The following is a 25,642-nucleotide window of genomic DNA, read 5'->3' as shown; positions in this document are numbered from 1 at the left end:
TTTCCCTTTCAATGACCAGAGCCCAACCTGCTGATATAAGGACCACAATACTAGCACAACTACCAAAGAAAACACAGGCCAGTGACTTCAGCAGAGGGGCTGTGAAGAACTGTTGATAACAGCCATGGATGAGGGTGATGGATGATACTAGCTGTCCTGCTTAAATGGGGGAATTCTGGGGATCTCCAGGTTGTCTGCTCAGGGGCAATAGAGTCTGAGGGATAGAGGTGAAGCTGTGAGAAGCCAGCACCACAGCTAGTGTTTACAGGAGTTGATATAAACATCAGCAGCAGCAGGAAAAAGTATTGCAGTAAGACTGTGAGGAAAGGTCTATATGTTCCTTCCTGGAAAATGGGCAAAAAATAGGTAAACACAAGAGGACTAGCCTGTTCACCAACCAAAAACATCTATCAACAAAACAAGCAGAGTCTGGTAAAGTAAGGAAGGAAGACTTGGAGGTGACCTGAATTGCTGTGTCAAGGGAGCTTTTGTGGCAACAGATGGACCAGGAAGAAGTCAGCCTCTGTCCCAGCTGGAGGAGGGTGGCTGTTTAGCCAGGTGAAGCAGTGGTGAAAACATGAAATTATAGACATGTAGGAAGGATCATGTCAGCTTCTGCAAAAGCTGATGAAGTGCTACCTGAAAAGGGCTGTACTGGAGACACATCCTATGGCTCTTCCACAAATGTTACTGTGTGACAAGAGAGCAATCTCTTGATTAGGGGTGCTGATGGACATTAGGAGAGCTAGGCAACTAAGAAGATCTACTGGGTCTGGATGGAATTGGTCCAAATTTTTTCTTAGCAGCCTGTAACGTACTGCACATTTTATTTGTAACCAAAACAAGTGCTGGAAACATACCAGTGGTTTAGTTAATGCTAAGCAGTGCTTGCATAGGCCCAAGATCATCTCTGTTCTCAGCCTCAAGCAGACAGGCATCAGCCTGCTAGTGCTAGTGTTTGCATCACTTTTTATAGATGATTATTTCTTTCTTCACTTACTAAGCTTTCTTTACCATGAGTCATGACTTCTTCTCATTTTTGCTCTTCCAGCTCTCTTCCCCATCTCACTGGTGGGAGGAAACAAGACATGACAGAATTCAAAGCATATTGCCCAACCTAAGATCCAGAAAAAAATAAGCAGGTACCATCTGGGGTGGAATGAAAAAGAGTCCCAAACAAGTGAGGGCAGCATATAAATGAATGCCCTTTCCACCAACTTGGTGCTTAAATGAGACAGTATCTGAACAAAGTGCACCAATACCTTAGAAGATTTCTACCAACTAATTTTCAAAGCAGTCAGAATAATTTGCTACTGCTCCAGTGAGTGATCTACTGCTTATAAATACCTTTTGCATATCACAGAATTACAGAATGCTTGGGGTTGGAAGAGACTTCTGGAGATCATCTTGTCTAATCCCCCTGCTAAAGCAGGTACACCTAGAGCAGGTTACGCAGGGTTGCATCCAGGTGGGTTTAGAATATCTCCAGAGAAGCAGACTCCACAACCTCTCTGGGCAGCCTGTTCCAGTGCTCTCCCCCTCACAGTAAAGAATACAACCAGTTTAACTGAGTTTCTAGCTGATTTGAAATACTAGTTCTCTATTCCTTCCACTAGATGGCAAAAGTTTTACTTAAAGAGTAGTCCAAAACACAGCAGACTGTATACCTCTAAATTGGTTTAAACCCACTGTGATCATGCATTGTGTGATTGTGACCCAAAGGGCCTCATCACCTCAAAGGACTCTGAGCAGCATATAGTTCATCAAGAGCTATTCAAGAGTATTTTCATTACCATTATACCACTAAAAATGGTATTGCAAGTCAACTTTGAGGGCTAAACCAGCCCAGCAGCAATCTGCATCTGCTTTTCTGATTTTTTTTTTTTTTGCATAGTATCTCTTCTTCCTGTGCTTTTCCCCACACAGAGCAGAACTGCAGCATATGATCTCATGTTCTGGGTTCATAATATATTTACTACTTCATCTTGTTTTAGAAGCAGGGTTTTGTTTGGTCTAAAGAGGAAGAATCAAATGACCACCCCACCCAAGGGACTGCTGGACTGACAGAGCAAAGCCTGTGGTGCACACACTGTCCCACTGACCAGCAGGCACCTGCACAGCACACCAAGGGAGAGCAATGTGCACATGCATGGAGTCCAGCCCTCCTCCCCTTCAAATTTATCTGTCACAACAGCAGCAGCCAAGCATTTGGTAGAAAAACTGGGAAAATCACACTGGTAGCAGCTCTGGATTTGTGTATTTCTCTCTTAAAATAAAGAGTTCGGATTCTCCTGTCTTCTCAAAGTGAACTGGTATGCTAGTGTCCAACCACCCACAGAAAAACCGGTAATTTTGGGCAATGAACAAACATAGTCAGGAATTTTCACACAAAGCAGAAAGGTTCAGTCTATAACACTGACACAAAAGATATTCAAGTTAAACACAGATGTCCTTCTGACTTCAAGACACAGGATGCCTGCAGAGCAGAAGGGGATGGTGTGCCAGTGTCTGGCATATGGCAGTAGGGTCACCTCAACAGCTTCACTCTCCACAAAGGAACTCCTGCACCACAGTGCTTTACTTACAACTAACACTCTTGTTTTGCAGGCTTCAAATAGATTTCAGTATCTCCCAGCCTGTAACTCTCCATTTTACTGAAAGGCTGAAGACACAAGTGGTTCCATCTCCTTTACACTTTCTGCTAGTAGCTAGTGCTTCTTACCTGGATACAAGCCATGAAAGACAGAGGAACAGATCTGAATCCCTCCAATACACCTGCCATTAATCCCTGGTACAAAGAATGGTACAAGGTTGGACTCCACACTTTTAATCCCATTTGTCTGAACTGAGGAATAGCTTTCTGTCCTCTCTATTGTATTTCTATTGCATCCTCAATACTTTAAATTGAGGATTGGCAATGTGAGTGAGTGCCACTAGAATCTGAATGACACAAGTAGTAAGAGAGAGTATGGAAGAAAGAATCTGACTAGCAGTCACCATTTTGTTTGTCTGTTTTAGAAAAGAAACTGCATAAAAATATTTGCATTATAAGCCAGGTACTGGGCAAAGGTAATTTTCTTCATCTAAAATATAATGAGTCCTACTGACTTCAGGAGTCAATGGAGAGAAAGAACTGCACTTCTCTGGAGAATATCCTGCATAAAATATATTGATATGCTCAGAAATTTTAGGGATGTGCTCATTAGTGGTTTTGTGCTAATTAAAAGCAAGTGAAGTTGCCCAGTGGCACAGACATACAATTCAGCTGGTGGCTTGACTAAATCTGCCTTTCCTTGACAGCTTCATTTAGAGCACTGTGCAAATACATTAGAAAAACCTTCTTCTGAATATAATGATTCAGTGAAAACAGAACATAAAACTGAATTACAATGGATCTACTGTGTGAAATTAGATGTTTTACTTCACAAAAAAAGGCTAAGTTTGAGAGAACAGTAATTTCCCCTCTCATATGCAAGCTCTGCTCATCCTTCAGCTCACACACTGTAGCAGAGGCTCTAGGATGCCATGAAAATGACTGCTTTATCCTCACACCAACCTTGTGAGGCAGGAGAGTACAGGCCTGTTTTAAACAAAGTGGGGTGTAGGAGAGGTCTGAGATGCATTAAATAACTCCCTGAAGTCATGGCCAGACTCCAGGTCTCTGCAGGCTCCCTGCACCAAGCCAAACACACACAGCTATGGCAAAACTTGGTCTATTTAGTACTATCAGTAAAAGCTGGAGTGTGACTTCCAACAATCTATACAATGGATTCATTTGCCACTTTGAATCTGTAGTGAAACGTGCATTAGAGAGCAAACGGAAGGCTCCTGGTTTTTTCCAACATAGAAGTCAAAGACCTAGTATTTCTCCATCTGCAAATTAATTTCATGTTGCTACAGTACTGAAGGGATGGAAAAATTTATTATGGTGAAAATCATAGAGCTGCATAAGTGTGAAGTTGTGCACAAGCCTAGGAAGCAGCACATTGGCCCCATGGCCTGCCTGCAGTCAGAGACACTGAGGGGGAAGGAAGCCTGGGCACCTTGGGCAGCTCCAGCCCATGCTGAGGGCTTGTAACACAGTGAACTCAAGCTTCACCTCCCAGCCTCAAACTTTGAGACTTTTTATAAAAAAGAAAGCCAGCAACCAAACAACTTTAACCTTTTCAAAGTAATTTTGCTTCAGCTGAACTAAGTATTTTCCTGCACAATGCACAGAGCCATCCATGAAGCGCAATGTACGGCATCTACAGGAGGAAGGCTTCCTGAATGGGGGCTTCTGACAGCAGATGGAAGCTCCAGAGGAGCTGGCTGCATTTCACCTGCTGTGGGAGAGGGAAGCATGCTGATAGCACACAGGGGCCTCTTAGCCCTGCAGTTTATTCTAGTATTTCACATCACTACATTGGTATATCAATTTTCTATTAAATCTAGTCATACTGCCCAAATACCTTCTGGTATTAAGAAATCTCAAAAATGTTAATCATCTTTGAAAGCATCCATCCAGGACTAGAAATACCAGTATTTTCTTTCTTATCTCTACTTCATGCGACCCCAGCACTAAAATTCTGTTTTTTTCCCTGAGTGGATTCATATATGTACCTGAAGCTAGACTTAAAAATCTGCATTCAAGGAGATACAAATGGTATCTCTGACAAATGCACTAGCAAGAATTAGAAGAAAATTCAGAAAAAAAAAAACAACTGTGGCCTAAATGACCCTGGGAAGTCTATGTTAGCAAACAGTAGCCAGGAACAAACCCAACACACAACTAGAGTCCTATGCCAGACAGCATTTGAAAGAGAAAAATGAATGGATTAATTTTAAAATTCCACAGAACCACAACACAATTTCACTTGTAATTAGTCCCACCTTCCATTTAAAGCCCACTAGCAAAATGGATGCTTTGAAAACCAGGATAAAGTTCCCTTAAAGATGCATATGCCCAGAGCACAACTTGAGAAGTTCTTTTTATAGCGAACCGTGAGATAGAATACCCCTAAACACAAATACCTGCTTGGTAAGAACAAAAATATGCCAAAGCACAGGAAAACAACAGACAAAATCTCCAGTGCATGATAAACTGAGCTCTATAAGCACTGTGGAGAAAACCTTCTGGTGTTACAAAAATCTCAAAGAAGTTTGTTATCACAAACAGTGCATATGTGCATATGACTGGCTAATTAAAAACAAGGGAAGCTGCCCAATGGCACAGACATACAATTCAACTTGTATGTTATTGTCATCACATGTTTCACAAACAGTAAAACAAGAGATCCACAAGAAACAGAATGATCCTTTCCCCCAGGTGAAAACAGTAGCTAATCTTTGGTGGAAACCTTTTAATTTCTGGACATGCCAGAGGACTGCAGGTGGTTTTAGAAAGCTGGAAAACCAGTTATGTAGGATGAGAAGAGTACCCTTTCTGGATTTCTATTCACCTTTGTTGCTGAGCAAAAACAAAAGACTGCAGATAGATCCTACAGGATTAAGATACACACAGCTTCAAGAGCTGTTTTTCAATGCACAACCTTCACCTTCTCGTTTTCTTCAATGGACAAAGACAGCCACCTCCTCTTTTTTTATCAATTTCTCACAAGTTCCTTTAATGTTACTCTTCTGCTACTTCAAATCCTGATACACAACAGCAGATAATTAATTACCTTTTGTCATTCTGGAAGGATCAAGGTCACAAAGTTTTTTGAAGGCAGCATTTTAGTACTCACTGGCAGTTGAAAAAATTCCATTTTAGGAACCAAGATCAAGATAAAAGTCTTCATGTATACAGTTTTAATGTAGGATTGAACTATCACAGGACTAGTGCATGCACTTCATGTGCCTTAGTATAAAAATGGATGCAGCAGAATTAGAAAAGACAGACAGATAAAAATCTCTCTGCAGGAAGAGACACTGCGTAAAGTAGGGCTCTCCAGCTTGGAGAATAAATGACAGGGAGGAGGGGAGAATGTCAGAAAAATCTGTAAAATCATGAATGGTGGGAAGAAGGCAAGGATGGAAAGGAAATCATCATTCACTGTTATTTACTGCTTCCTAAAAGAGAAAAGCAAGAGGCATCTAATGAAATTATTGGAGGGCAATTTTCTAATAAAAGGAAATACTTTTTCATATAACACATAATTTGATTATGGAGCCCATGGTCACAGGATGTTGTGGATGCCAGAAATACAAATGAGAAAAAAAATGATTAAACAAATTCATGTTATAAGTCTATCAAGGGCAATTAAAGAAGATAACATGAATGACATACCAAGTCTAAAAGCCCTGAAACTATCAATTACTGAAAGTGAAAAAGATATAATAGGGGGAGGACCACTTTATGCTAGCCGTGTTTTTGTTTTAGTGAAGCCATAAGTTTCTGCCACTGACCCCTGTCAGAGAAGCAACCCATAAAGAACTCCATGATCCTAAGCTCTGCTATATAGGGTCATTTGGTTATGTACAACATGGAACTGTAACCACTGTAACTCTTGTAAAAGCCCTGCCTTCCATTTACTGTATTACATATATATTTATATGTAATATATTTACATTGGAAATAGTGGAACTAACAACATTATTGAAGGACTTTTATCAAAGTTACCACAGCAGTTATACTGGACCAGATTAAAAAGTCTCATCTAATGTGAGAATTCTCAAACCATTATATCCAAGCTTCCTCTAAGGGATTTATATATAAATATAGATTTATATTCCTAGAAGGAAAATACACAACAAATTTATTTTCGTAAATACAAAGGTGCTTTCCTACCCTGAAATACAGAATAATCTCATATGACAATAGAAATGCAGGAGTTATGGGACTGAATATTAATATTTTTCCACACTTGTCCCCTTCCGATTTATACTAACATGCATCCAAAATGAAGATTTGACTACTTTTATAGCAAATTATGCATCACCATTTAATAAATATAAATTTACTTAGAGGCAAATAGAACAGTTGGTCTTAAATATCTGTATGAATAAGGAAAAGGGAACATAGCTGAACTACTGAGGAGCAGTTAAGCAACAGCAGATCTGTCTGGTGATTAGTGCAGAGACACTGCTGGGGAGAGGTAATTAGCACTGCTTACACTACATGCTTTTACACATGACAATTACTACAGTTCAAAAAAGCTCTTCTGTCAGTCAGGGTTTACAGTCTCACTGTCCTGATATTATTTGGATTCCAGAAAATTTTGTAAGTAGAAAGGAGAGATGACAGCAACAAACTGAAAGCAAGATGCTAGCCAGAAATTCAGTTTATGCTCCAATAACAAATTCTCACTGAATCCTGCCACCTGAAAATAGAATCAGCTCAGATAAAACTGTGCCCAGGCAGACACACAATCCTGACATAGCATCTGTAAAACAATAAACCAAAAGTCAAAATTACCCAATCTGGTGGCCTTTACACTGACCCTTTTGCAGTAATGTTACCAGAAGGAAAAAATAGTTTTCTCTCTCTTTTAAGCTTTGATCACCACCTTACCCCTCAGCAAGTCATAAAAACACATCCCACCAAAAGAGCTTTAGTGTTTTAGCAAATGAAGTAGTTGATTTGCTCATTACTGCAGAATTCAAGCTGCAAGGTTCCTTTCAAAAAGTTTACTTTTAAAACACTGAAGAAATGTAATACTACTGTTGTGAACTCACACTTGTTTTCAGCATTTTTGACAGAAATTTTTATGACTTTGTGTCTTGTGATACCTGGAACTTTTAAACTCCCTAACTCTTGGAATCAATGGGAAAATTGCAGCTTGTCCACTTAAAAAAAACCCCAAATCAACAAATATTCAAAAAACCTCTCATTACAACCCACAGAATCACCCAAGTTTCAAAAAAAGGTAAAAGCTGAAAAAACAAAATTAAAATGAAAGCATAACCCTAAAAATATAAACAACGACCTGAAATTTAGTCTTGCTTTTGAATACACATTGTTTTTAAACTCCCATTTAGGGACAAGGTGTATTTGTTCCAAGAAGAATTTATATTTGTTTTCCTTTTGTTTTTAATTGGTTTACTGGCATAGATTGAAGAATTTATTCATCTCTATTTTAGTCTTTATAAATCCATCACATCTATAAGTGTTCCTGTGCAATGAGAATGAGGATGCAAAATTAAATGTATTACTAATAAAGGAGCAACATGTGAAAACTCCCTCCCCTCCCTTCTACTTCCAATGCTTGATCTGTCCATTTGCCCTGTCTGCAGATGGGGTACTTTGCAGAGGAAAACAAAAGAGGCCTACATGCAAATACTAGATTTATTCCTCCACCCACAATAAAGCTTCAGTTGTACACTTGAATACTTAAAATACAACCAGTAATTATTATTACAATATTTTTAAGTGTGGTCTGCAGGGAGTGCAACTTTTAAATCAGTACATTTTGCCTGTGTTTTTGTTTAAATACTGTCTGACAGTTTTGCACTGATGTCAACAAAATTTGGAAGTAGTGAACCTCAAACATTGGTTGAACACATAGATAAAATCTCCACTTACTTCTGGCAGAGAGAAAATCCACCCTTCTGCATCATTCCTGGAAAACCAATGGAGCAGAGTCACTACTCACTTGGTTTTATCTTGGAACAGCTGAAGCTTGTCCCAGGCTAACAACAGATTCCCTCCAGCCAGGGAGACCTGTCCACAGAAAAGGTGATTTCCTCTGGGAAATGTTGAGTACACTGGACCATGCCCCACTATTTTCTGGACCAGCTTTTTGATACTTAAAGTGGATGTGACCAGAACCACTGGGAGGAACAGAGAATGGGGAAACTTCCACTGTCACCCTGTTCCTGAGGCAGCTTCTTTAAGCTGCATTTTCCCTGTGAAGTAATTGTAGGATTAAAAAAATCTTAGGTAATAGGCTTGGTATATTCAAAGTACCAGAATCTGGAGTATAGTTCTGAAAGAGAGAAGTCACCTGTGACATGAAATCAAGAGAACTATAGAAAACAAATTTTCTGTTAATGATCATCCATTAATTGTGATGTTGCATAAAAGTCTTATTTCCTGTACTAAAACTGAATACACATAGGCAATATAATTTTACAAAGCCTAACACACCCATTTTAGCAGGAAAAAATCAATCCTGTAAGAAAAATGAAATAAACTCCTCTTCCATGCCAGTGGAAGCTTAGCCCTGAAATCCCTGTTCTGACATCATCTTCCTACTTATCAGATATCTTTGTTACAAAAAGCATTGGTTATGTTTCAGCACAATTAACCAAAGGAAATTAAGCAGTCAGGAGACTACAAAGTTTCTTAGTTGATCCACTGACAGTTTCCATGGGCAAGAAAGGGAAACTTACTGTTTTGCTTTAGTTAAGCACAAAAGAAAAATAAGGTAATTTTACACCAAATGTTATCTTGAAATTCTGCTAGAGCTGGAGTGTGACAAACAATGCTACCTTACCCACAAAAGAAAAAAGTGAACTAAATTACAAATAATTTTACAAAAGCCAAACCAAACTATTTATTAGTTTGTTTCTGTAAGGAGCAAATACTGTTGTGCTGTTTAATTACATTCCCCTGTAATGAAGAGAAAAAGTTGTGTAAAGGTTTTGTGTGAGTCAGCTTTCTAATAAGACATCCTTTTTCTACCTCAACAAATTGATTTGTTTAGAACTGTCAAGAAGGACAAAAAAATATCCAAGATATTACTCAATATTCTTTGACAGCTCCCAGTTCAATACTGGCTATAAACTGTCTCATCTTTCTAACTCCCAAACCACACATTCAGTATTGCAAAAGTTCCTTTACCTTGAACTTTAGAGAATGACTAGGGGTACCACTATTATACTGTTTAGAGATATTTTTTTCTTCCCTTTGACTACAAGAAAAATACAGGGGAAGAATTTGTCACATGTAAAGGAGAAATCAGAAGTCTGGTTTTTAATGTATTTTAAATTTATGTAAAGATCTTCAAGCTCTATGGATCACAAGTATAAAATATCACTTGTCAATTCAATATTGAAATAATGAGCATTCAGGAAGATACTGCTGCAACCTAAACTGTCAGATACCAGCTGATCTTCCACTAGGCAGAATTTTTTATAACAAATAAAATGTATTCAGCATCCAGGCCTAAGTGACATTGTTGACCAGTGCTATGAAAAAGTAAAATAGAATTGTTACTTACAGTTACTAGATGCTCTTGTATAGTTCAACATGTACTGATCTGTTACCAGCATCCTTTAAGTTTGCTATATACATGTCCCAACAGCTTCATATTCTCCTTCTGTGTAGCATCTCCAACTCAAATATAAGAAAATTCACTGCTGTGTTTAAACAGACACTCACTTAATTAGTCGAACCAGGAATGGTGCTTTGGATGGGAGGGAAGAGAAGCCACCCCCATTCAACTGCCAGTAAATGTAACAGAGAAAACACCACACATTGACCATATAAATGACTGCATTTCCTAATAAGCCAAGAAAAAATAAGAGAGCTGGCTATACATGGATTTCAGCAGTGTGTGCATATACTGCATCCTTCACTGAATTCATTCCAGCTTGCAAGACATTGATGTATTTTCTGACCGACTCTGCTTAGGAGACAAGCTTTTGAAACAGTACTTTCAGCCCACAAGCTTTTAGATGACAATCAAATCAAGATTTAATCAGTTCAACTTTGAACCAGAACAGCCCCTCATCCTGCAGATCAGCCCCCGGAAATATCTTTATGTTGATTTTTTTTCTCTCCAGCTGCCTGTATAAACATGAAAAGTTTAAAAAAATGTAAAGCAAAGATCCACTCTTTGAAGACAAAATTCTTCTTAAGGCTGTAAACCTCTGACTTTCTGAAGGTGCATTGCAGGAATGGTAGAAATTGATTTAGCGAAAGGCTTCTATTAGTGAGAGCGCTGTTCTCATTGCAAAGTCCCTCCCCTTGCTATAATCAATAATTTAAGCAAAGCCAAGAATCATGTCAGACAAAATGACCAGGATAACTTGACTGTCTCTTTCTTACAGAGTACAAGTAAAATTAAATTAAAGTCTGAATGGGAATGTATTCTAATTTAAAAATTAATTTGTCCAATTTGAGTTGTGTCTTTGGCTTTCATGTTGAGTAGGGGAGGAGGGATGGGGTCCCTTGTTCCTTACTAAAAAATTCTCAGGTTCAGAGCAGTGCCCAAAATCCACTTCCAAGAAGTAAAAGCCATAACCTTTGATTTAGAGTATTTTATCAGTTACGTGCAAACAAAAAATGTGCTCTAGAAAGTTAAAGCTCTGACTTGTGGATCATGACAGTGCTACTCCTCTCTCAGTGCCCTGCAATGTCTGAGTTAATAACTGATGCAGGGTTTAAAATTTGAGCTCTGTAGAATCTCAATTCAAAAGCAATTAAAAACATGAAAAATGCATTTAGTTACATTGTGTTATTGTTCAGGATGAAATAGTTTTATTAAGGAACAGTTTCATTGAAGAATTCTGAGAATGATTTTCAAGCTAAAGCCTTGAAGTAGTCTTAATACATAATAAATCATTCCAGTGTATCAAATTATATACATATAAAATAATCAACATAATGAATAGCAGTTAAAAAACAATCCCTAAAACACCACCATATAAAAGTGGATTAAAATGCCTCAGAGATACTATAAGCAGGAAGCAAAAATATATGTTTTACATTTGGAGTTGTCCTCTCCCTCTCTCCCCAGTGATTTCTCACCACCAAAGATCATGGACAAACCTACATTGCAAGCTGAAGGACACTCACTGCTGGGGTTTACAAAACCAGATCCAGACACTGCAGGGAGCCCGCTTAATGTCATTATCTTGAGTTCTGTGGCATCCAGATATTGGATATTTAGAGCCTAATCCTGAGTACCCAGGGGCCCTCAGAATGAAGCAATCAAGTCTTAACAGCAAATACATGTGCTTTCATGGGATTGCTTAAAAAGGCTTCATGTCCCTTCAGGCAGGGACCAGACATCCACTCTCAAACGAGGACTGAGTTCAGAGCAAGGTCTCTGCAGCATGCCAGGTCACATCACACAACACCTCCTCTGGCCCATGGAGATGCTCAGTACTGCTCTGATCTACCCACCTTCTCCTGATGCAACAGCAACAAACCCAAGGCTGCCTGCAGCACCATCTATCCCATGTCTTGGTGGTACATGCTATAGGTTTCTGTACATCCAGAAATTTCTATATGTGCAATGCCATAACTTTGAACAGCACCATGGTGACTCAAGGGACCCAGAACCCCACTTCAGCCAATCCCATATTGCTAATTAAAGCTGAATTCAACTTCAGTCAGCTCTTGACTTATGTGAGAATTCAGCACACAAGGAACCAGTGCACTGAGAGACTGGGACATAAAGGAGCCACTAATTTGGGGAGATTATAAGAAACACCTCCAGATGCAAACATATCAGGTCAGGAACTTGAGGAGGATTTAAATCTGTGTTCCTGTAAAGACATCATCTTCCACAGGGGCTTGAACTAGGATCTGACTTTCTCTTGGCAGTACTTCAGTACTAAATAACTCAGAGCTCCCCACTTTGTGTTAAGTTTTCAGAACTTCCATGAAAATAACACCCCAGCACAGACAAAATCCCCAATACTCATTTCTGCTGTCAAACTTAGTCCATGTGATTTACTGTCATGGCCTTTGTGCTAGTCTTGCTTGCCTAATCTACTGTCTACAAACACCCCTGCTTGCTTCCAGCTCTCCTGCAGTTGGTGCCAAGTCCTTATTTATCTCCACAGCTGCATATTATTCACTCTCCTTTTGCTTCCCTCTCCAATGCATCCCTCCTCCAGGTCATGTTCCCATCTTCCAGCCTATCCTCCCCACTTCACAACCCACATGTTCCCCCAGCAGCTTTCTCCTCTGAGAGCACCAGGGAGACCAGCTCAGCACTGCTGGGCCCAACACTGGGATCACAGCAGGTGCTCACAGGAACAACCATAGGGGCCAGGCTTTGCATTTCCCCTCTGCAGAGTGCAAAGAGGCAGGAATATCTTCAGAACAGGGAACCCCCAAAGTGTGCTGGCCATCCCCAGCTTGTACACCTGGTTAATCACTGCTACCCCAGCAACTGCAAGGTCCTCAGAGAGCTCAAGGGCCACTGCAAAGACTGGAGACTCATTCTGCTGAGTGGCAACACCATTCCTCTACCACACCTCCTGCAGCTGACATACAGGAGCCTGGAAGATAAACAAGCACCCAAACAGGCTGCAAAGAGCTTCAATGCACACAGACCCCACCTAGAAGAATATAACCTTGTTCTCAGCTTGCCTTAACAAACAGAGGCGTGCATATGAAGCCTCCTCCCAAAGGTAATACTGTTTCTTCTTTCCCTTCCCCAGAGATATCTATACCCATTTCAAAGCATCAATCAGGTGGATTGAAGTTTGGCCTGACTTCTATGCAGCATTCAGAAGTGCTGAGGCAGAGGTTTACTGGATCGATTTTGGCCATAATTTTTTATTACTTGAACAGCTTTATGAACTGGAAAGGTTTTTTTTTTAAGGAGAGGTAGTTAGTCTGGTATCAGCTTATTGTGGCTTTTCTGTGCAACTTCCTGCATTATCATCCCTCTGAAATCAGCGTCCTGATTTTCCCCATTACCTTTGTTTTCTCTTCTGTGATTTATTTTTCCCTTCCTCTTTGCTTGGCCCTGTGTCTGACAATCCTAGGCATAGAAGAGTTTTTCCAGCAAGATGCATTTAACCTCAGAGAGGACATGCAGCATCCAGAACTACACACTTCTATCCCTAAACTACAGAAGCTTGGAAAGTTTCCAAAAATAGTTTGTCAAGTTAAGTACCTTACATGATTAAGTTATTTACCACTTCTGAAACTTGAATCTGCCCTACAGATGCTCAGAAGAGTTTTCCACTTGGCTACAGCACACAAAAAGCATGTCCTAATATCTCTTAACATTACACACTCATGTAAAGTGCATTGTGGAGTTAAGGGAAATGTGCAGTGCTCTGGGCATCTTGTGAACCACTCAGGCAGTAGCATGAGGCTGGCATTTACTTCTCTGTGTTGTCTTGGCACCACCTCTACTCCCCATTGCCACCTTTTGCTTTCCCATGCAGGTATTCCACATGTTCCAGGTACAGGTCCTGCAAGCATTTGTTTATATCACAACTACACATTTTACTGAATAGAAAAATATTCATTTTTAACATTCTCAAAATCATAGTACTGCACTTATATAAAGCAGGAATATGATATTTTCTGGATTAGGAATTATGTGCTTTACTAAGGTAGCATGGGAAGTGTCCTTGAAAACACAAACACCAAACAAGAAATGAAATATCAAGGGCAAGACAACCCAGTGATCAGACTCCCATCAAGTGGCCAGAAGTTCAGCTGGAATAAGGTCAAAATTAATGAAGCTGTGCCAGTTAGGACTGGGCTACATCTGACACTGCCTGTAGCCAAAGGACAGAGCTAGCCACAGCAATGCTTTAGTAGTCAGAGCACTGCCACCACAAGGCAACTGTCTTCAAACTCAATCTCCCCCAGCCCCAGGCACCCAGGGAGAGATGTCACACTAGGAGAGAGCTGCTTTTACAGAGAATATGACAAACCATCCCAGACCCTTTTGGAACAATACAGCAGAGATCAAATAGGGAGCTATTTTTAAAACAAAGACAGACACAGTAAATTAACAAATTTCATTTCTGCACTACAGGGCAGGTGTTTCAAACTCTATTCAGCTGGTTAATTCATCTGTGAGTGTTACCTAATGTTCATCCTGCTCAGGCTGTGATTGTTTCTCCAAATGCAAGTCCTAGCTCTTGCCTCCTCTCTGCTGCCTGTCTTGGACACCCACCAGACATCTCAAGGGACACCAGGTGGAGAGCTGAACCAAGCTCACTCCAGGGAGGAAATTGAATGGCTCTGATGAACTGAAAAATCATTATCTTTTTGGCAAACACTTAAGTATGAAATTGTAACTGTAACACGGTCTGGAAAACCTCTTCCGTAGCCCCAAATTTTGGAAATTGCAAACAGAGTTTGGAAGAGGATATTAATCACTGCTATATAAAGCATTCATTCTCCCATTCCTGAATTTAGGCATGTTAATTCACTTTTACATACCCATTTTTGTTATCTACCTCAAATCAAAAAGCTGTTGATTATTCCTCTTAATTGTGGGATCTGGGTGCTGATTGCCACTCTTAATTATGGAATTTCAAGTCAGAGCATTCAAACATCCAAGGTAAGGATTTAGGTAGCTCCACTGAGAATCACAGAATAAAACCAACCTGACTGCCTAAACACAGCAAGCAGCCTCCCTGTGCAACTGATAGTGGCAATGTGTACTTGAGAGGATCATCTTTCAAGTTCAATTTATTATCAAGTTCAATTTATTTTATAGCCTTCTACCAGTAGACCCTGAAACCATGAAGAGTGTATAACCATGGCTGCCCTTGAAGTTTTATTTCTTTTAAACTGACCCTAAAATCTTCTTACAGGGATGGCTAAATAATAGACAAACATGCAGTTAGTAACTTCACATGCAGAATGTGAAGAATATCTACACACACACTGGGGATATAGAGCAACAGTCACCTTTCTTATTTCATAAGCAGTCAGCAAACAGTCAAGCCTAAGACTATAAAACATGCACTATTCTTGAGACATGGTTATCAGTAACATGCAGGATTAAAAAATAAAACAGCCCAATATTAAAAGTTGCCAGCCTTTAGGAGATGCACAGCAGGTGTGAAGCAGAGACTCTTATTCCCAAAAATCTGAAAATTGGGTGGTTACTTAGAACCCTACAACTGTATAGGTGGTTATCTGTCTAGTTTTATAGGACTTGTGTTAATCCACAATGTAACTGAATGTATTTTTAATACATAAATCCTTTTCCCCACTCAGGAACACAGAAATCACGTTCTCAGCAAGTAACAGACCTATTGTCTGTATCAGATAGGTACTGCCAAGGAAGAGTTGTGCTTTTAAGGGGACATATTTAATTTTAATTTGGTCAAAGATGCCAGTTAAAATCAGAGGCAGAATTGGCCACTGCTATAAGTCTTTCTGACAAGCTCATGATTTCCTGTAATTTTTATTGTATTAGGAGAGCTATTCTCCCCAGCCATGCTGTTCTTTCAGAGCACCAGGCTCTCTGCAAGAGCAGCACTCCTGATCCCCAAAGGGCTGCTCTCCCAGCTGCCCTTTCTGCATGGGATGGAACTGGTTTATCAGGAACCAGCTGTTAAACTGCCCTCTGCTCAGAGACCAGCAGCAGACAGGCACTGGTATGTTGCAGTTGCACACAGCAGCAGCACTCCTGAAAAAGGACACTTGTGGTTTTAATACCCCTTTGATTTCAGCTAGGAAGAGACAAAGCACCATGGACCCAAAGGCTGAGAGACCAGGGAGCCAGAGGAGGCTGCTGCCCTGCACATCCTCCCACAACCCCAAAGAGGGCAAGAGGGGCAGCTGGCATAGAGCAAGAAATATCTGTGGCTCTCTAGCACCATGTGTCCCACATCTCAGGGACTTTCCTAATTATGGGGCTATTCCTGGCTCTAGAAGGAGGGGGTTTTATTTAAATTAAAACAGAAAACAAAAGCAAATTCCAATTTTCTTGTTGGTTTGGAGACAAAGAATTCTTTTTATTTCCTCATTTCTAATTCATTAGAGATTATTACACAGAGCACTGCACTTTACTATGGCAGAATAACTTTCCACTGAAATTGTTTTTCAGGCGATACAAAGATTAAGAAATATGCCTGCCTCATAGGGAGCTTCTTAACAAAAAACAAACAAACAAAGAGAAAACATCACCCTCATTCTTTCCTAGGTTTGAGCTCTGGGGCATGTGCTTCACTGCTGCTTGCGCCACATATACTCATACAATGAATACAAATACATGCAAATTTTATCCAGGTGAAACTGATAAATACACAGAAAGGGAGAGAAGGAATAGGTAGATGGTGTAATAACACAAGATGTAATTCCTTTAAAAGCCAGACTAAGGAAAGTTTCTTGAGAGAGAAGGGGGAAGCACTGCCCATGATGTGAACCCAGTTCTGGTCCCTTTGCAGTATTAAAAGCACCTGGAGCTGGTGTGTGGTTATTCATAAGACTCTCCAAATGACAGAGGATTCAGCTGGATAGACACAGCAGCTCCCAGGGGAGATGCAGTGCCTGAGGCCAAGGGAGGCAGGTCTCCTTGTCTGGGGACTGCCTGTGGTGCTGGGTGTCAATCAGCTCTGGTGGAAAGTCACTGCCTGTCTCTAGGAAGGATGCCTGAAAACCCATTAGGGCTTGGCATGTGCTAAGATCTCGATGACATCCCACTGTTTTGCTGACTATAGGTTTTTTCTGCTTCTAAAATCCCCACAGACTTTTTTTTTTGAAGTACTAAATCTCAGAAAGAAGGTTAGATAGCTGAAAGCACTAATAAAATAATCTGAAAGTTGAGGTCTATGTAGATGCACATACAGCTAATTCCCCTGGATAAGAAAGAAGAGTTTCCTCCAAACACATTTCTTATACTGTACTGTGCTTGTGGTGTTCATTAATAATGGATTCTATCATATCTGTTTTTATTAATATATCTGTTATATATATCTGTTAATATCTGTTTTTATTAATGGTCCATTAATAATGGATTCTATCATATCTGTTTATCAACATTAACATTTGTTTAAATAAATCAGGATTTTTGTATCTTTAAATTGAGTTGTATTTATTTTTTACCTCATCACTCAGAGAAGGTCAAGGCTCTTGAAAACACCATTTGATTAGACTACACATAGAAGTATCCTGCCATAAGGAGACTTCAGGAGGATTTTATCTAAACAATTATGCATTCTGAGTGCAATCAATTAAGAATAAAGTTTTCAGGGTTTTTGAATTACACAACTCCAAAAGAAAACACATGAAAACAAAACAACAAAAATACCTCACAAAACAACATTCAGATTTCTAGGATTTAAATAATGAAATATTGTTTAGAGTGGGAAAAGCAAGACAAAACATTTCAGAAGCCCTAATAGAAGCATATTGTTATTTCCAAGAGTGTCTTCTCAAGAAAGCCATATTTCTATCATATTTCTGCATAAACTGAAATGCTAAACACAATCTCTGCACTGAACATCATTAATACCAAGTATCTGCTGGACTACATTCTTTTATGGATTAACTGCTCTCAATACTGCAGGATTTTTTCAATTCCCACAAGTCATATGACTAAAACTCTACTGCATATTTTTCCCCCTAGATAAATGTCTTTCTTTCTTTCTTTGGGCCCTAAAATTTACTATTGGAGCATAAATGTGCTTTATAAGTTAAATTTACTATTGGAGCAAAAATGTGCTCAGTGCTTGGGGAGCACTGAGCTGTGAAGACCCCACATGATGCTCTCCTCCTACCCCAGATGCAGTGGCAGTGAAGAGCCCTGTCCATGCCCAAAAGCACAGCCCTCCAGGACAGACACCACCAGGGCTCACTGCACAGCTCCTCAGCTGGAAGGGTTTCTCTTTACCCATGTTGACACATAGGGAGGGAACATCATCAAATGACTGGGATGTAGTGGGCACACTTACAAAGCTGTGCATTACAAAAGTAAAAATCTTCACTGAACCTAAAAATCATCATTCAGAAAAGCTTTTTTGTTGTGTGTAGGTAGCTACCAGTAGTTCAGCATCTCCTGATAACCATGTTCTTCTCACAACACGCACCCACTGATTATTGAAGAGTAATTATTTATAAAGTAGCAAGAGGTGCAGTCAGCATATTTCTAGGACCCTGTATAGGCCATCTGCTGGTGCCTTTGTTAAAGCTGCCACAATCAACCAGGAAGCTTCCAAGCATTCCCTAGTGGACAAGCAGCTGTGTGCAAGGCCAGTGCTTGCATTTTGATACAATCCAGCTCCCCAGTGAAACTGCTAAATCACCTCTGTCCTTCCTGCCACCAGCTGAGGAAAGCTAAGCAATCCCTTTCTAAAACAAGGCTGTGAGGAGCCTTTGCTTGTGTACCTGTTTCATCGGGTGAGCTCGGCGAGGCGCTGTCCTGGGACAGGGTAGTCCAGCTGGAGTCCTCATCACTTGGGGCCAGGTTTTGAATCCTGTGGAGGGCACAGTCTGTTTTGGCCCCAGTTTTTGGGTGATCCTTCTTTGTCTCAGGGCTTGATGACACTGTGGCAACCTGGCCATCCTCTGGGCTTGGCATCTTGTTCTGTTTCCGGGGCAGGACTTCCCCATTGACAATAACGGTAGAAGCCTGGCTGTTGCTTTGTGCAGACTTATCTTCCATGCCAGCAAAACCCTGCTCTAGATCTCGAGCTGATGTCTCGAGATCTGCATAGTAATTCAGGAAGCTCTTGGTCCTTCTTGGCTGCGAGGGTAATATTTCACAGCCAGAGGAATCCTGTGGGATCGGCTCATTGCCTTCAAACTTCTCAGAAGTTACATTTACGCCTGCAGTGGTACCAAGGTTTTTGTTGGGATCCTGCTGTCCCTGCTCGGCAGCTTTCCTGAGCTGGTTTTCTCCGTTCTTCACCAGCTTTATATTGGCAGAGCCGTTCCCCAGAAGGGGCTGAACTGCTGGATCAGAAAGCCCCATGGCTGTCTGAATGTTAGTCAGCGCGTACTTTTTCCTGCATTTGGGAGGGGTGCTGTTCTTGGTCTCCGTGTGCCTGATCTCTGCATTGAGGAGCTCGTTGTGGGAGGAGCGCAGGTTCAGGGTGTTGGGCGGGGTGGCGGGGCCATTGCGGTTCACGGCGTCCGTGGTGCTGCCTGCTCGCCATAAACACCGCCAGGGCATCCACGCCGGAATCGACTGCAAAGCAAAGGGAACACTGGTGAGACACATTCATTGCATTCACTCTTTGCTAGGGCTTCTGGTAAGGGCATGTAGCACTTAGGTAATTGTTTTACAGGAGGAAAATTACCACAACCTATGTGGGTAAGAGAAGAGACGAAAGCTTATCTTATTCAATAAGGAAGAACAGAGTCAGAAAAAAACACAGAGAGATTATCAGGACCACAAAGATGAGAAAAAGCAGAAAGCTTGGCCCCATACAAGACAATTCTATGGCAGGTTTTTCATTTCTGAATCTGTTGCAGGCAGGCTGTGGGACAGCAGGGATGCCCTTTGCAAATGCCTGGGACTCTCACTATCATACCATAAGTCTTTCAGTATTTCACCTCTGTCTTGGATGGAGAGAGAAATAAGTCCTCAAGTGCTCATCACCAGGAAACAGAAATTTGAACTATTTCTAAGCAGACTGCAGACAGATGCTGCTTCTTTTTCATCTTTGTGCAGTGCTGTTACTGCTAACCCTGACTGGCTGGTCAGCTGTTGACTCCTAACACTTGCATTTTCTCTGTCTTGCTTTCTTTCCCCTCCCTTCCCTGCCAACTTCCTTTTTTATTTCTTTTTAGGGAAGGGAAGTAGAGGGTCAGGGAAGACAAGTAGAAGACCACAACGGTGTATTTGATTTTCAGGGGCAGGGAAAAAAATCCCTTGACAAAATACCCTGCTGGAATTCAATCAACTTCAAACAAAAGGCTTGCTCCAGAGATGGTTTACTATTCCTATAGCTCACAAAGTTCAAGCTTAAGGATAAAACATACATCCGAACATACACTGTTAAATTCTTTTGTCTGCTTTTAAACAAGTTTCTGATTTTTCTTAGCCATTTGCACAGCTCATATTTTGAAAAAATATTAAGTTTATTGAGGGAACACATTTTTTAGATTATTAAAAATTATCAAAATATAGCTCTTTTAAAAAACTCATTTAAAAAACCCTGCAATTTGTTCCTGTACTCTCTATTTATGGCTTCCACTAATCTGCACAATACTCCATGAACACCTCAATTTACTGTAACAGTCACTGTTGTTTTATACCTGGCAACTAAATTAGAGGCCAATTAATAAATCATTCCCATCTGCCACAACATGAAACACCCTTTCTGTTGTTCCTAATTCCCAGTTATCATTGACTGCTTATATTGCACATAAAAAGGTATCAGGGGCTTATCCAGGAATGAAAAGCTGTAATTTGAGCTAGCTGATGACAGATCATTCCAGCTGAGGTGTGCTGCATCTTTGTACATTTGATATATGACAGAACTGACTGCTGTACAGATTTACAAGAGATTAAATATATGGGTTTTAAAAGAAAATATAATACATAAAAAGAGTGAAAAGGAGCACTTCACATCGATACCTAAATGCAGGCACAGTTACCAGTGTTCCCTCCTCTTTGATGTGCTGTCAAAGCTGCTCACTTGCAAACATGATTCTGGTTCATTTGAAACCAAGCAGATCAAGTAATAATACCCTTTGTTCCATGAATCACCCATCCAGGTGTTGAAGAACAATTTCTAAAATTGTTAAAAACAGAATTTAAACTAAATTTTACAACTGTTCATATTTGCCAATTTCTCAAGCCCTGGCCAGTCAGTATAAACCAACTGCAAATTCTTTAGAAGATGGATCACCCCATGGCACATTATCTTAGGCAATGGCTAACAAGCATCCTTGAAAAAACTTAAGCCACAAGACACTTTAAAACTCAACTATTACAAAATTTAAAGGAACTTTATAAATTACTTCTCAGATAAACATGGCATATACACACACAGAGCTTCCTGGACCTTGTTCAAAACCAATCAGGTCTAATGTAAGCAAGGTTGCCTCTGATCAGATGTTACCAAAATGTTTTACATGAAACAGCTTCTACATATCAAATGGCTGCTTTGTACTCTCTTTCTGAATCACTCAAAGTCTGACAACATGAAAGTCACGTAAAAAAGTAAAGTAATAGGGCAGGATAATTTCCCCCCTACATTGCCTGACCTTTAGAATTTGTGCAATTGCATGGTATCTAGGGATTTCACAAGATTACATTTTACTTCATGCTTCAGCAAATTAAAACAAGCATCTATGCTTTTCACCCATAAATACAATCACCACAACATAGAACAAGACAAATTTATTCTCCTCTGTTACAAATGAGCTACTTCATGCAATGTTCACCACTATTTTTATTACTGAACAAATTTCTTCTTAAAAAATCATCTTCCTGGATAAAGCTTAAGTATTTGCCTGTCAGCTTATCTTTAGCTTGTCCCCTGCTGTTATTGTTTCATTGCTCGGAAATATTGTTAAGAATAAGACCTTGGCAACATTGCAACACAATGTATTACATTTTACTAATCTGCTTGATAAAGGTTCTCCATTGATTTGATGAACACTGGCACATTGCTCAACGCTGAGCCAAGGAGCCTTTGTGGCTCACACAGTGTTTGTGACTTGGCTGTCAAGTTGGGCTGGTGTAGGCCATGAGCAGAAAAATGTCAAAAACAAACCTTTCTCTAGACACCATCTCCCCTCCTGACCCCATCTCAGGTGATTCATTGATCAAACCATCATGACCAAATGATCAGTGAACAGGCAGACAGCAGCACAAGGAGTGCACAGAGTGAAGCCAGCTGCTCTCTTGGGGACCATGGGCCTGCTCGCTGGCTGTCATCCTGCACTCCCAACCACGCCCTGGGACGCACACGGCCAGCTTCCCTCTGCTCTTGGAAGCAGACAGATGTGAGAAAAGGGAGAAAAAAAAGAGAAAAGAAGGCAAAAAGAGAAGAAGAAATACAGATGGGCAGATCTTCCATGTCAAGGGTAGAAGTTGCTATGAGACTGGGACTAACTACAGTAGCAGAAAAATTGGAATGCAAGGAAATGCCTAAGAGCACTGAAGAAAGATTGCATAGTAGAACAGTGTAAGGAAGAAGACCAATAGCCTGTCCCTCCTCCTTTATACAGGACACAATGATGCTTGAAACACATCACTTTTCCCAGAGGAAGCACATGCCAATTTTCTAATTAAAGACTTCAATAAAATGCAAGAATCCTAGATTCCTGCATCCAGAGCTGCCACAGACAGACTCCATCCCCCTCTCAGACAGCTCCTTGTGCTGCCTGGCTACCAGCAAGGACCATGCTACTGGCACAGGGCACCATATTTTCAATTTCTCTACCTTCTGTTGAAAAGCAAACACAATGGACAACCAGACCAGAATCACTGAGTTGATACATATGTCTCAGTATAAGTGGGAGAACACTGCTAAGTTGTAAGTGAGTAAAAGTAGGGTATTACACTAAAAAATATTCTACTCTGGTGAAAAGCTAACAACAATTAGAATATTATCATTACTGGGAATAATAACATGGTTAAATTGTTGGTTCTTCAGGACAGCACTTAACTTGGTAGAAGATCTGTCATAGCAATTCATTAAGGGTTTCAACTTGCTTACTTTTTAAAAGAACTCCCAGCCTCAATTGTAGACGTTTAACATTCTTACAGATCTAGATTAAAATACTTTTACCATTCTCACAGATATAGATTAAAATACTTTTACTACTATAATGTGTTTAACAAAGTAGTGCCAACTCTCTAAGGATCACAATAATACAAATAATGTTATTACTTGAATGGCTTTTATCGATGTTTTTCAATCTTGTCATGTAACTTTCAGAGCTAGAAGAGACAGACAGAAAATGTCATTGCAAACAAAGAATAGTACATGACCAATTTGTCTTTGCCATCTAATGACTTTTTTGCATCCTGTTGTCTATGGGAAAGTTTTAAAAAGCTCAATAGATAGTTTCTTCAAAAAGGCACAGTTAAAAAAAAAATGAAGTGCTTTCTCTATTTCATGTGTAAGGGCAAAATGAAAGTGAAATATGGACCTGGAAAGAAGAAGAAAAATAAGAGGAAGATTTCACATATTTGCATAGCAGAATCTTTTAAAGGGCATCTGACCTGGAAGTACTTCTGACATGGCTCACGTGACGTCAGCAATGCATCAGGAAATAGATTATAATTTGAAATCTGAAAAGAGGGACCATTTAAGAATTAAAACCAAAGGAAAACACAAAAGAAAAATACCACATTTTAGAAGCTCCTGAGAGATGTTAAGCATTCTAAATAAAGCTCACAGCATAACAGTGAGGATTTTCTGAGTTTTTAATGATAATTGACAGTCAATAAAATATGGGAGAGGCTAATCTGCAGCAACATGAACATGTAATATAAAAATAACTATTATATTTTTGTTAATGTACAACTTTACTAGGGCACAAATTCAAAATTATTCTCCAGCTTTAGTCAACATACTGTAGCAAAAACTTAAATAATACAAGGTTTTACCAATTACCTGATTACAGCTTACTCAGGAAACCACAGCAGTAAATTGGTAAAAGAAAACACAGCAGTAAGGCCGGGTCACAAGAAATTTTGCAGAATGAGATCTAGCATATGAAACTAAGAAGCAGAGGGTTGATCTCACAGGGGGGAATCATAAAAAGAAAATCAAGCAGTAAATTCCAGTATGGGACCCTTTCCTGGCCATCTTCTCATAAATAAACCATTTTGCCCTAAAGTTTCTGGTTCGGATATGAATGACAAACACAGTGAGAGACAAGGTACTTATGAAAATTTTTGCCACTGCATGTAGGAAACATAGGAAAAAAATAATACAAATCTTTCTAAAAAGCAGATTTCTCTTTGGCAAGGATATGTCTTGAGTACAAAATATTTAATGACAACTTCATGCCATGGGGCTACAGCCACAGGTCTTATACACTTGGGCTTTAGTTTAAGTCTAAGCAGCTGTAGAGAACACCTTCATTTTACAATGACTGCAGCCCAACACCAGCTAACTCCCTTCACTTCAAAGGGTGAATTCCAATGTTAAAACATTCATTCTAAAACTATGACCAGCTAAATGGTAATAGTTAAACAGATGTCAGCCAAAAGCATCCTAATAAACTCTAGATTTACATTATTAGCTAAAATCAGAATCAAGACTAGAAGCTTTCTTAGTATCAAATATAATCTGATTCTTCTTACACAGATATCTACACAAATTCCAGTCAACACCTAGCACTTTCAGAATGGAAAAGGAAAGAAAATATTAATTTGAAGTGCTGTGGTAGATCAGAGACTACAGCCAATGATTTTCTTCTTGCTGCTCCCTCTGGCAGTGACATCTTAGCTGGACTGAGCTTGGAAGCTGGAAAGAGAAAGCTCAGCAAAGCCAAGAAAGTGAATTATGATGGTGGGTAGAGCAGTTTGGGGAATGCAAGAGCAGGAAAGAAGCAGGGCTGCCAGCACCTTACACATGGTACTCTCAAATCTGTCTGCAGGTGACTCCACACAAATCTCTGAGTTGCTGAGGGTGGGAAGGATCTCTCCAGACCATCAAATACAACACTCCTGCCCAAGCAGGTAATCACTGCTGCCCTCTCTACTCCACCCTGGATCTGTCCTCACATCAGAATAAAATTGCCACTTCAACCTGATTGCTAAATGCAGCTTCTCCCATTTCCAGCTATTTCCTGCTTCACCTAGTCCTACTGAAATCACCATCTGGTAACAGCTTTCTGTCCTGGCTCCTCCATCCCCAAGAGGCACCCTGCCAGTCCCTGCTGCCACAATAATGACATTCCCCTTTTTAGAGCTAATCATGCTGCCAACCAACTGCAGCAGCAGTGCTGTTCCTGTTCTAGTGGTGCTCTTACTAATGAGAATCCATAAAGCTGATCTGTCTTTATGTAGTGTAATTGAGGAAAAAAAACTTCAGATCCTCAATGAGTTGTAGCACTCAAGTTGAATATGTCTTCTCATTTACCATT

The 25,642-nt window shown here is 40.1% G+C and overlaps 1 protein-coding gene across 1 annotated transcript in view; it reads right to left on the bottom strand.

The window, feature by feature from the left end:
• The window catches only part of APBB2 (amyloid beta precursor protein binding family B member 2), a 162,309-nt gene that overhangs the window by 67,432 nt on the left and 69,235 nt on the right, over positions 1 to 25,642 (bottom strand). Inside the window, 3 exon segments of the mRNA XM_054514594.1 lie at positions 18,971 to 19,730; positions 19,732 to 19,772; positions 23,769 to 23,837. Coding sequence (XP_054370569.1) covers positions 18,971 to 19,730; positions 19,732 to 19,772; positions 23,769 to 23,787 — 820 coding nt within the window. The 5' untranslated portion in view covers positions 23,788 to 23,837.

The sequence above is a fragment of the Molothrus ater genome, chromosome 4 (assembly GCF_012460135.2).
Source record: "Molothrus ater isolate BHLD 08-10-18 breed brown headed cowbird chromosome 4, BPBGC_Mater_1.1, whole genome shotgun sequence".
Classification (NCBI taxonomy): Eukaryota; Metazoa; Chordata; class Aves; order Passeriformes; family Icteridae; genus Molothrus; species Molothrus ater.
Note: the sequence above shows the minus strand (reverse complement) of the source record. Positions and strands in the feature narration are given on the sequence as shown.